This window comes from Mustela putorius, unplaced genomic scaffold, assembly GCF_011764305.1.
Source record: "Mustela putorius furo isolate JIRA1106 unplaced genomic scaffold, ASM1176430v1.1 tig00000095_pilon_pilon_pilon, whole genome shotgun sequence".
NCBI lineage: Eukaryota > Metazoa > Chordata > Mammalia > Carnivora > Mustelidae > Mustela > Mustela putorius.
Genome location: NW_025421280.1, coordinates 24,112,925 through 24,125,382, shown reverse-complemented (window position 1 = coordinate 24,125,382; position 12,458 = coordinate 24,112,925). Strand labels below are relative to the sequence as shown.

Below are 12,458 nucleotides of genomic sequence, written 5' to 3'. Positions count from 1 at the left end.
GACTTAGACCAGAAAAATGATGCCCTAGAAATATATTTAATCTAGCCCATAATCAAATATTCTTTCTTCTCTGGCAGTCCATTGAGAAAAAAATCAGAGAGCCCTCTACCTCCTCTTCCTCTCTCGAACCTAACTCTATTTTCTTTCAGGTAGACACACTTACATTTGTATTTCTTTATTTACACTACTGTGAATAATACAATGTGTAACAAAATGTTAAAATAAAACCTTAGGGTAGCTTCATGGAATAGGATGTAAGGTTATAGACATAAGGAATAAGGAGGCAGATTCAGGTAAGTGACCTTGCTACTATATAGAACTGTCCTATAAATGGAAAAAACTCAAGCAAAGTCAAGATGCCAGCTAACAGAGATGCCACCAAAGGGACTGTTGCATTGAGGGGAGAGTTAATTAATCTCGTAGATTCTGTCTAACTGAAGTATTTTATAAAAACATTTTTAAAGGGTGCCTGGGTGGCTCAGTTGTTAAGCGTCTGCCTTCAGCTCAGGTCATGATCCCAGAGTCCACGGATCAAGTCCCGCATCCAGGTCCCTGCTCAGCGGGAAGCCTCCTTCTCCCACCCACTCCTCCTGTTGTGCTCCCTTTCTTGCTGTGTCTCTCTGTGTCAAATAAATAAATAAAATCTTAAAAAAAATTTTTTTTTAAAATCAAGGGCACCTGGGTGGCTCAGTTGGTCAAGGGTCCAACTCTTGGTTTCGGCTCAGGTCAAGATCTCAGGGTCGTGAGACGGAGCCCCACAACTGACTCCACTCTCAGGGAGGAATTTACTTGAAATTCTTTCCCTCTCCCTTTGCTCCTCCCCCTAGTTGCATGCTTTCACTCTCTGTCAAATAAATAAATGAAATATTAAAAAAAATTTTTTTTAATTGAATTACACAACCAAATGATAACTACTAAAATCTATTTCTTTTTTAAAAAGATTTTATTTATTTATTTGACACAGCAATAGAGAGAGCGCACAAGTGGGCAGAACCGTAGGTAGAGAAAGCAGGCTCTCCCCCAAGCAGGGAGCCCTATGCAGGGCTCAATCCCAGGACCTGGGATCATGACCTGAGCTAAAGGCAGACGCTTAACTGACTAAGCCACCCAGGTGCCCTTAAATCTCCTATTTCATCGGCTATCAGTTTCATTGGTGAAATCTCTTGACAGTGACTGTGTAAAAATATTTAATACTAATTAGACAGAAAATTTTGGTTCCAGCATCTCCACTCCACAGAGAGGAGAAGCAAAGACGGTTATTAAACAGAAGGAACGGTTGTGCTATTTTTATTGCTTTGAGGGGAACTTAAAACTTAGCTCTTGAGATACCTCTCATATACTGATGACAAATGATTAAATATTGAGAAAAAATATCAAGAGCTCTAAGGAAAGCTAAGGAAAAATCAATCTCTAATCATCATCAATTGCATTAAATCTGGTTAAGGAATTCTAGAAAACAAGATGAAAGTCTATAAAAATATATTAAACTTCACTGTTTGAAACTACTGGGGAAATTAACATAATTTTAAGTTGTCCAAAGAGGAAACATTTCTAATTTTACGTATAAGTTTTCCTAATACTGATCTAATTTTTTTTTTCTTTCCTTCTTTTTCAAATAATGTGAATATATCATCAAGTAGTCTATGGTCATGTAGTCCTAACACTGGGCTCTCACATTTCGATAATTTTACTTTTATGGAACTATGCATATAAAGAAAGAATGTTAAAAACTCATTTAGAGTTCATGCTCCAAATGAACAAAACACATTTGGAATAGAGACAAGGCCCAAGAGTCTGGATGTGTGCTACATGGTAAGCTTCTCTTCTGACTTCCCTCTCGGGCTTAAACCAGTTCAAGAAGAAACGAAGCATTTACCACTAAAATAACCTGTACCTTCAAGGGGCAGGAAAGGGGAGTTGAAGCCAAAGAAATCTCCTGGGTATTTTTAGAAAACAAAACAAACACAGAAAAACAACCAGCAAAGGATTTGTTGAATTCACGAGGAGTTAGAGAAACATGAGACACAGAAGAAGCTGATTCAATTTTATATTCAAACTGGAAAATAGCCAAAACATGGTGATTAAGGAAAAAAATAGTTTGCTTGAACTATTGCAAAGAACTCCACAAATAAATAAAATTAATTGTTAAGACCTTTACTGTAAAGAAAAAGTCATACATGACAGGGATTTCTTCTCTGGATTATAATTATTTCACTTTTTGTTTAAAAGGATTTTCACCTATTTATTTGAGAGAGTATAGAGGGAGTTAGAGGGAGAAGCAGACTCCCCACTGAGCAGAGTCTGATGCAGGGCTTGATCCCAGGACCCTGAGATCATGACCTGAACCAAAAGCAGGCGCCCAACCGACTGGGCCACCCAGGTACCCCTCATTATTTCATTTTTAAATTTTATTTTTAAATTTTTTTTTTTATTTATTGGACAGACAGAGATTACAAGTAGTCAGAGAGGCAGGCGGGGGTGGGGGGAAGCAGGATCCCCACTTAGCAGAGAGCCCAATGTGGGGCTTGATCCCAGGACCCTGGGATCACAACCTGAGCTGAAGGCAGGGGCTTTAACAGACTGAGCCACCCAGGTGCCCCTATTTCACTTTTTTTTTTTTTAAAGCACATTAAATAAAGAATATATGTATAATCCAAGAGAGGTTCAATGAATGTTACCTGATAAAAAGATTGCAGATTTTAAAAATATTAATGTCTCCCTATATTTCTAAATACAACTTGCAATGACCACTAAATTTAGTGACTATTACAATTATGTTAATTGTCATCAATGGCATAACATATCTCTACAGAAGCAATTAAATAGGCCCTCCCCTTTGTTCACAGTTTCAGTGGTGTCAACAAATAAAACTCCAATCCCTGTTACAAGGTCTTCGGATGTCAAATCAAATAAGCAAACATGTCACTCTTATATTTGCCAACTGCAGATCTGTGTCCACTTACTACATTCCTCAAGTAATTATTTCATGGAAGTCTTTTCCCAGCCACTATGGGACCATTCAGACATTTTCATTTTTAGAAAATGGATCTGAAAGGTATTCAGGTGATCAAGGGTGCTGGCTTATCCAATTTCAGTCCTAAAATTTTTGTCTGCAAAATTGAGCTCAAGAAATACAAAGCCATAAATGGCTCTAACGTGGATCCCAAATTGAGGAAATTGAAGAGGAAAATCTCAATCTCAAAATGATCTAAGCTATTGGGAAGTTGAGAGTGGAGGAAGGTGTGTTTTGACACAAGCAAACTTACCCTCAGTTTCTAAAGCTCTGGGAACCACTGCTCACACCAGTCTGAGGGCCTGGCCTCCGGCTCTGGGTGCCCTCTGAATGGAACCAGCGCAGGTGGCAGGTGCCCAGGCCTCCCTCATGGAAGCCCCCACCCACCCAGCACAAGAACAGCACAGGAAAGCCCAAGCACACCCTCCCCTCAGAGTGGGGCATGCAACTTGCACATGCACATGCCCATGCAGTCCCCCTATCTTCCCAAGGCCCACCCCACACTCACATCCACAGCTCCAAGTATGTCAGGAGCTATATCCACCTGAGGCAAGCCTTCTCTATTTTATTTAAGATCTTATTTTTTTAAGTAATCTCTACACCCAATGTGGGGCTTGAACTCCCAGCCCCAAGATCAAGAGTTGCATGTTCTAAGGACTGAGCCAGCCAGCATCCCCCCACCCCCTTCTGTCTTAACCCATCCTGTAAGGCTGCTGACCAGCAGACACTCAACTCCCAGACATTTGAGACCCCATGCCATCTTGCACTTACTGAAATAATGCTTGTTACCATTCTTACGCCGCATCATTTGAGTGGGTTTCCGGTCTCAAATTAAATTACAAGTTGCTTGAGGGACAGAACTGTGCTTTAATCTCTTTTGAATCCCCCCTCAATGTCCAGAACAGTGCCCAGCACAGAGCAGGAACTGGAGAAATGGTGGTTGGTAGTGATGGTCATGGCTGGAAGTCAGAGGACGGCTGAATCTCCACCTGTGGGTTCATCTTCCGTCACTACTGAGAGAGTCCCAAGGGGCATATGTCACTCCCCCCTCCCACACCACCTTCAATCCCTGAGCCCACAGCCTTTCTAGGACACTTAGTTTCCAGGCACCACTTGCAAGAAGCCATATTCAGCCCCTCACCATGCCCTCTCTTTTAGCAGTGTCTCCCCCGCCACCCCAGTACCTTGTGGGGAAAGTGTCTCTCTCATGGGCACCACCCTTAGGTAGTTCTGGTGTAAATAAGTGAACCTCTGAGTGGTCACCAGGAGACCTCTCTGAAAGGCACGTGGTTTCCTTATGTTTTAAGGGTTTAAGGGTGGAAATGAAGAGAATTGTTACCAAGCACTGCTGAAGGCTGGATAAAAGGAGAGGGAGCGTCTGCTGGGACGAGTCCCTAGCTTCCAGCGCTCCTGCCCAGACCAAGCGCTCTCAATACGGAACCCTCATAGTTGTCAGATTGGTGGCAGCATCTGAACCCCAAAACAACAGGGTCCAAACGCACCCGGCCTCAATTCCAGGCAGATCGGGCCTCCTCCCTTTTCCTCATCCAACATACCAGACCCCTGCGTGGAGTGTGGGTGGCAGTTGGCCTTGGGGCCATTCCTGTCCCTCTCTGGAGCGGTTTCCTCATCTGTAAAGCGAGCGGGTCGACCTGGAGATCCCGAAGCCCCCTCCAGTTCGAAAACTGACGAATACAGAAGGGTCCAGAAGACCTCTGGTCCCCCACTTCGCGCCCTCTCAACCTCGGCAGCGACGCAGAACCCTCGTGGGGCCAGGGAACGTTAGATTCGAAGACCCTAAGCCGGAGCCAGCCCGAAAGGGCGCCCACGATGCCGCGACCCCTCCTCCGCTCGGGTTTCACAGATCAGCGAGCTAAGCCTGGGGACTCCCGGGTGGAGCGGTCTTCGGATCCCGGTCGCTGCCAGCCGCCTCAGCGTACACTCCCCTCTCCAGCCTGCTTCTCCCCACCCGGGCGGCGCGTGAATCCGTTCACTGCTCCGGAGGCAGTGGTCCTCCCGCCGCCCGACCGCTGCAAGTGCAGCGACTGCAAGCCGAATCTCGCCGCCGCAGAACTGTGTACATAGCCGCCATGGCAACGGATCGTTTCCGCAGATTCCGGAAGTACCAAGGTAGTGGCGGAAATGAAATCCGCGGCCCTGGATCGAGCTACGATATAGGTCAGGGCAGAATCGGAAAGATGGGAGATGGCCCGGCTAATCTAGAAAGACTGAGGCAGCTGCAGGCGTGAAAGCACAGTGGGGAAAGCGAGGGAACGAAGACTAGGCTTGCACCAGGAAACGGGGCAGCCGGGCTTCCGGTGCGGAGCGCCCTGAGACTACGGCGGCCGGGCAGGCCCTTCTGTTCCAGCCCTGCGCTCCCGGCGGCGGTTCGCGCGCGCCCTCGCTCCGCCCCGTTGAGTATCGAGCCGGCCGGCCAGGCCTGCGCAGTCGCGGCGGCCGGGGAAGATGGTGGAGGACGGCGCGGAGGAGCTGGAGGATCTGGTGCACTTCTCCGTGTCCGAGTTGCCTAGTCGCGGCTACGGCGTCATGGAGGAGATCCGGCGGCAAGGAAAGCTGTGCGACGTGACGCTCAAGGTACCGAAGACTGGGCAGCGTGAGGCTGAGGGATAAGGAACCGAGTGGGAAGGAAAGAGGGGCGGAGGGTAGGGGAAGAGAGGAGGTCTAGTGGGCAGAGTGGTAGGGCAGGGAGATTGGAGAGAGACCGAGTAGGGGAAAGAGGGGTGCGGAGTGGGAGAGAGGAATTGGGGCTGAGTGGGGAGACGGACAGGGACAGCCCTTCAGCCCTTAGAAGGACAGGCTGAGAGGTGTGTGGCTGAGGCCCTCGGGGTGGGAGACATTGGGGTACTCGCCTCGCTTTTCTGTCCCACAGACGGGAGAAAATGAACTTGCAACCCCTCTGGAGAGGAGGGGGCGGTGGCCGCCTCTACATTCTGATGGGCACCCTCTCTTGTCACCGTAGACATTTCTTGGTGGTCCTCGAAGTTAGCTGTGCCGTTGTAAGGCGCAGCCTTCTCCTTAGCAGTCATTGCTTGTCCTTGATTGTTAGATCAGAGCTTTTAAAATCGGATCTGGACACCTTTTGGAGTGGGCGTCTACTCTGTTCCTCACTGAAAGGTGCACCATCTCTACTACCTCCACAAAGGTCTCGGAGGATGGACTGGGTCCGCGTGGGGGAGAGGGATCCCTTAACCACCTGTTCCCTACTGGCATCCTGGACGCAAGAGCCAGACTTCCTCCCGTGCTTTGCATCCATTCCTGCTGGAGAGGCATGCACCGCTGCTCCTTGGCCTAACCCTCTGAGCCCTCTGGAGCCCTCCACGTGGGAAGGTGCTGCTGTGAACTGTGCTCCCTGTTGGGCTTTGGCTGAAAGGCTCTCAGCATCTCTGCGGGATCCCATGAAATATATATATACACACATGCAGAGATCTTTTCACCCTGCTTATTTTCTACAGAATTAAGGAAACTTTTCTTCTTCCCATAGTTGAGTCAGACCTCTGGAGACAGGAGAGTAGAATGGTCAAGAGTGTGGAGATAGAAGGATTTGGATTAAAATCCTAGTGGTAACCTTGGGCAAGTTTCTTAATCTCTCTAAGCTTCAGTTTTCCAAATGTAAAAACCAGGATGATTCCTAATTCTCAGTATTAGTGTGAGGATTCAGTGAGAAAATGTGTAGTATTCTTTGCATGATGCCTCGCTTAAGGAGGTTGGTTTTCCAGGAGCGGGGGTGAAGTGGCCTCAAGAGGGAAAAGGATCTTCGGTGGGGAGCCAAGGGGCTTGAGAAAAATGAACTGGACTAAAGGAGGCTGAGGAAGTAAATATAAACAGGAGATTTTTGTCCATGGTGATTACATAGTAGAAGATGTCAAGGCTACTAGAGGTTTGTAAGCAGAAGAATGGTCATGGCAGTAACGCTTGGGGTGAGTAGAGACTGGTGAAAAGCAGTAATGGGGAGAATTTGGGGGTTAAGAGTTAGGCTGTAAGGAAGAGGCAGGGAAAGTTTGTGAGACAAAGAGAAGCAAAAGGGTATGATGGAGGGGAATGGTTACAGATATTGCTAATAAATTGAAGCACTGCCTTTTGCCTCTGCATTTCATGCAAATACAGAATATAACAACCTTTAGCATAACAATGCTTGAATGATTTTTTTCCATTACAATGCTTTTTGTTCATTCAAAGGAACAAGAAAATTATTAGAGGTAATTCCAACCGAGATTGTTGGTCTCTCTCTCTCTCTCTCTCTCTCTCAGGATAGAGTCTTTCCTGAAACTTCTAATACCAAGTATTAGAATACCTGGTGGCCTGTTCACACACTGGTTGTTGGACCTCATCTGGGAATTTTTTATTCAGTACATCTGGCATGGCCCTGAGAATTTACATTTCTGACAAATTCCCCAGTGATGCTACTCCTGCCCTGGGGCCACATCCTTAGAGCCAAACCTGTAGGGTGATGGGCCTCCCCTTTTCCATGCAGTATGTTCAGAGCCCATGGACCTTCATTCAGGCTTCTGCCTAAGTGGAATAAGTTGGCTGTTCCCATTCTAGGAACCTTATGATGGGAGGGTACTGGGGGCTCTTGCCTCTGTATGCAGACTTTCACTTAATCCCTGAATGGTGCCACTTCTTTGTCTTTAGTGGTTGGTTCCCTGGTTGCCCAAGTCTGGAGTCTCTGGTTCATCCTGTCCAGATGATAAACCTCCAGTCTTCTGCCGGGGTGGTGACCGCTCCTGTCTGATTTCAGCCTCCCTTATGCTCACACCTACAGAGGAAACCTGAGTCTCCAGTAGTCGAGGTTTGGAAGGGACTCCGAAGTGACTTGCCATGTGCAGTGCTCATTGTTCTGCATAGAAGTCAGTCATTACTCACCTTCCAAAGTTTGGTGATATATTTGATCTGCTCTCTTCCAGCTGCTTTTTCCTTGGGAGTTTTGGTGTTCCCAAATTGTCAGTCGGAGAAATGGTATAGCACAGACTCAAGCCAGACTGCCTGGGTTAGAATCCTGGCTCTGCCACCTATTAGCTGTGGAAACTTAGGCAAGTTCCTTAAACACTAGGGACTCAGTTTCTTCATCTGTAAAATGGGCGTCATCACCTACCTAATAAGAGTGTTAGGGATTCCATTAGTTAATGGACTTAAAACAATCATGTAGTAAATGTTCAGTCGCAGCAGATATTTATGAATAATGACATAATTATGAATAATAATGGTGGGGTTTCTAGAGAGAAAAAAAATAAATGGGCATGTTCAACCTGCCATTTTGAATTTGTTTAGCTTCTGATGAATTCTGGGTGATTTTATCTAAACATAACATTCATTGTCTTAAGAGTATGCAGACTGCTGCTCTGCTCTAGTAGCCTACATTTTACAGATGAGGACCCAAGCCCAAAGGAAGGGACTTGTTCAAAATCACAGCTTGAGATAGGCAGAGCTAGGACTAGAGACTGGACTCCTGGTCTCTGTTCTCCTGGCCAAATGTCCTTCCTTGCTCTGTTGCATCTTCTATCACTGGCAGTGATGGAACTGAATTCCAGCTGCTACCTGAATTAATTTACCCCAGGTCAGTTGTACTCACTGTTAACAACAGGTCATCTTTTCTATCTTGTTGAGCTTTAGGGAGTGTCTGAAAGTTAGCGTTAGCTGGTATGATGTATTCTCAAAATTCACTGCCAACTCTCAAACCTTACTTAATTTTGTTTTTGGAACTATTTGAAATTTGAATTCCTTGGGCACCTGTTGGATAATTAAGAAGAGGCAGAACAGAGAGGGTAATAATACTAGATTTAAAAAATCATATTCTATGTCTATGTTGACATGTTTTTTAAAAAACTGAAAACGGGGCACCTGGGTGGCTCAGTTGGTTAAGCAACTGCCTTCGGCTCAGGTCATGATCCCGGAGTCCCAGAATCGGAGTCCTGAATCAGGCTCCCAGCTCCACAGGGAGTCTACTTCTCCCTCTGACCTTCCCCCATCTCATGCTCTCTCTCATTGTCCCTCTTTCAAATAAATAAAGAAAAATCTTTTTTAAAAACCTGAAAATGATGAGCCCTCTCCCCAGAAAGATGCACATACTTAACATACATGCACATACTTAACATACACACAAAATTTTGTGTTCAAGCTTAAGAGCAATTTCCCTAAGGCCCGTTTCTGGCTCATGGGTTTGAATCCAGCTGAGTATCTTTTTCCTATCAGAAAAAGCCCATGGTCCGTCTACATGACAATTTTCTCTTAAAGGTTAGGAGAGTAGCAGTGCAAGACTTCTGGGCAGCCTATAACATTGGGCTTTGTCTGGGCAGAGAGGTTTGCTTCCACCTCGGTTCCCATCCCCTCTTCCCATCAGCCTGTATCCTTTCCTTTCTTCTGGGCTGCCAGTTGCCCAATGCTCAGGCCTCATCTGTCAGGTTCACTAGGCAGACTCCCCATATTCAGTGAATGTTCACAATTTGTTATTCATTAATAAGATCTAGACCCACCACTTGAACATTTTTCTGATCTCCCCTCACCTCACATTCTCCTTTTTCTTATTTGTGAGAGCAGAAGGGGGTCACCAAACCTGCTATTATTCACTGACCCATAAGCTTAGGAGAGAAGCTTCCTTCTCTCTCATTGCTCAATCGCGCGCTCTCTCTCTGTTCTGCAGCCACTAATGAACTTCACCAATAAGCTGGCATTGGTCTTCTAGCATTTTCCCAAGACCCCTGCTAAGGTTTTGAACCCAGATCTGATAATTTGTCCTCCAGAAAGAAATGCCTTTTCCATGGGTAAGAGGCATAGTATTAGAATATTTTCCTTTGACCCACTAAATCCAGGTACACAATTCTCATTGAGACCGGCTTCAAGAGCCACACATTTGAGTCTGGAATCTTGCCTCATTTCCTCTCACACTGATTTGGTGATGAAAGAGTTTGGAAAAGGCTATCAGGAAGTGAAGTAAGGACTTGTTGATACATGCCATTTTGATGTTCTGTGTGGTATAGTGAGTTACACAAGTTTAATTATAGAGCTAGGAGAATCCTACGAAAAGAAGCCATAGAGGTCCTCTATCAAAGCCATTCATTTTAGAGATTAAAAAACCCTGAGGCTTAGAGATATTAAGGGATTGCCCAAGGGACAAAGCTTTTATATCTGGGATCTAGCCTAGCTGTTGGTCGAAGGAATGCTTTTGCATCCTCTTCCCATTACTCACCTGCCCTGCTGACGTTAGGAAGCAGAGCAGGGAACACACACCATCTGCAGAGTCATTTTCAAGCACGGAGGACAGCGATGTCTATGTCCCGATGCACCACCGTTACTCTGTTTCAGGAGAGAGGAAAGATGCAGGCTTTATCAGCTAGTCTTTTGCACATTTGAATTCTGGACTCTCTTGATTTTGAAATGGCACCACATTGGAAAACTTATGCTTCTGAGTATTGTTCATTTCTGGTGTTTTCTACTGACTTTCCCCAAGTATTTGTGTTCATCTCCAGCCTTGCCTTTTCTTAGTGAACAAACAGAACTGAGCAGAAGGATATGCTCCTTGAGAGCAGAGGTGCACTTAGGTATGAATGTATGTTTCTCGAAAAGTCGGTTTTGCTTTCTTCCTCAAGTTATGTTGTAGTTCATGCTGTTACATTTGGACGCCAGTCAGAGGAGGAGAGAGCTTGCCGCTGCCTGATGTGTGGGTAGGAAAAGGGAGCTGGAGGCATCCTGGAAAATCAGTTACCACTGAAGCAGCATTTAGGGAGTTCACTCTGAGACTTCTGCGTAAATTTAAGAAGCCTGTGTTTGGGGATGCTTCTCACAGGGGGCGGTTCCTTTACAGTTTTGTACAGGAGACTCTATTGTTTGCCTCTTGGCCACACCTGGTTCAGCTTAGCGGTGGGTTGACAGCAGATGAGATCACATTTTTCGAAAGGTGTGTCCTTAGCCCCTTCTAAATTTCAAGCCTGGCATCTCCCATCCTACTTTGGATTTGTGGAGTATTGGCATTGCTGTCGCCTCTTTGTTCTAGAGCCAGCCAGTTTCCCCAGCTTAGGAAGGCCTCTTCCACACGAACAGCTGACCTCTTCAGCACTTGGCTCCAGCTGGGGAGAAGAGAGTGAACCAAGATGTGTGAACCAGGAGTTGGCAAGCATTTTCTGTAAAGAGCCAGATAGTAAATATTTTAGGATTTGTGGGTCATACAGATTCAGTTGCAACTGCTCAACTCTGATGTCGTGGCACCCAAGCAGCCGTACAGAACACATACATGAATGGGTTTGGCTCTGTCCCATTAAAACTTGATCTACGAAAACAGGTAGAGGCCTAACCCATTGGCTGTGGCTGGCGGACTCCTGTTGTATAGAAATATGGCCTCTGTCAAGTTTAAGGCCTTGGAAGTAGGTTACACTTGCCTTATGGCCCTGGTATACACTCTGTCATTCCCATACAGCATCTAGCAGTCGGAAGCATCTCTTATTAAAGAGTGCAGATGAACCAGAAGTGAAGATCTCTTTCCAGCTCACTGCTGGTGATCATGGGACTGTCCTGGTTGGTGACTGTGAATAACTGACATAGGAGAAGTTACTGGTAAATTTTGCATCTCATCTTTGAAAGTCTTGTAGCTCTGCTAGAGCTTGAAGCAGACTGTTTCCGAAGCATTAACTAAAGACACCGTGCTCCCTTTCTGTCTCAGTTGAAGCTGAGGATGCTTAGCTGCTTGCAGAATGGCAGGCCAGAGGAGACCGTGTTGGCTCCTGTGTTCCAGTGGACCTGACCGGCTGTGTTCAGGGCCGTGAAGGTAAGGGCCAGAGTTGGGGCTTCTGGCAGGCAAAGTAGATAGTTCACCAGTGGTCCAGTACATCTGGGCAGAGTGTGCTGCATATCTGATCAGAACACAAAAATGCTTTTCAAAAAAACAAGCTCAAGAATAGATATTTGTATATATTCATAGCAGAATTGCTCACAATAGCCAAAAGATGGAAGTAACACAAGGTGTACCAACAGTTAACTGGATAAACAAAATGTACTCCATTTTGTTGAAAGGCATACAGTGGAATATTATGCAGCCTTAAAAATGAAAGAAATTCGGGGTGCCCAACTGGCTTAGTCGGTAGAGGGGCACTGGCCTTGATCTCAGAATCATGAGTACAAACCACACATTGGATGTGGAGCCTACTTGATTAAAAAAAAAAAGAAAGAAAGAAAGAAAGAAATTCTGACACCTGCTCCAGTGTGGGTGAACCTTAAAGACTTTATGCTGAGTGAAATAAGTCTGTCATAAAGGGACAGACACTCTATGATTCCACTTAAAGGAAGTAACCAGAGTACACAAAGAGTAGAATGGCGGTTACTCAGAGACTGGGAGGTGGAGGGAATGGAGAGTTAGTGTTTAATGGGGACAGGGTTTTAGTTTGGGAAGATGAAAAAGTTCTGGAGACAGATGGTCGGGATGGTCGCACAACAACAT

The 12,458-nt window shown here is 45.8% G+C and overlaps 2 protein-coding genes across 8 annotated transcripts in view; one reads left to right on the top strand and one right to left on the bottom strand.

The window, feature by feature from the left end:
- KIF9 (kinesin family member 9) overlaps positions 1–5,317 on the bottom strand; it is a 47,522-nt gene extending 42,205 nt beyond the window's left edge. The window contains exons 1-2 of one of the 5 annotated variants that reach the window (XM_004760771.3): positions 4,570–5,317; positions 3,785–4,026 (exon numbers count right to left, since the gene is read on the bottom strand). In XM_004760771.3, the coding sequence (XP_004760828.1) occupies positions 3,785–3,821 (37 nt within the window). In that variant the 5' untranslated portion in view covers positions 3,822–4,026; positions 4,570–5,317. Of the gene's footprint in view, positions 1–3,266; positions 3,444–3,784; positions 4,027–4,569 lie in introns of those variants that run through there. The other 4 variants (XM_013060588.2, XM_004760770.3, XM_004760774.3 and 1 more) reach the window with 4 other exon arrangements.
- A 59-nt stretch (positions 5,318–5,376) lies between these two features.
- The window catches only part of KLHL18 (kelch like family member 18), a 53,872-nt gene continuing 46,790 nt past the window's right edge, over positions 5,377–12,458 (top strand). Inside the window, exons 1-2 of one of the 3 annotated variants that reach the window (XM_013060589.2) lie at positions 5,475–5,608; positions 11,685–11,789. Coding sequence is in view for 2 of the 3 variants with exons in the window: in XM_004760768.3 (XP_004760825.1) it covers positions 5,480–5,608 (129 nt within the window). In the remaining variant the exon portion in view is untranslated. Of the gene's footprint in view, positions 5,609–11,684; positions 11,790–12,458 lie in introns of all 3 variants that reach the window. The other 2 variants (XM_004760768.3, XM_004760769.3) reach the window with 2 other exon arrangements.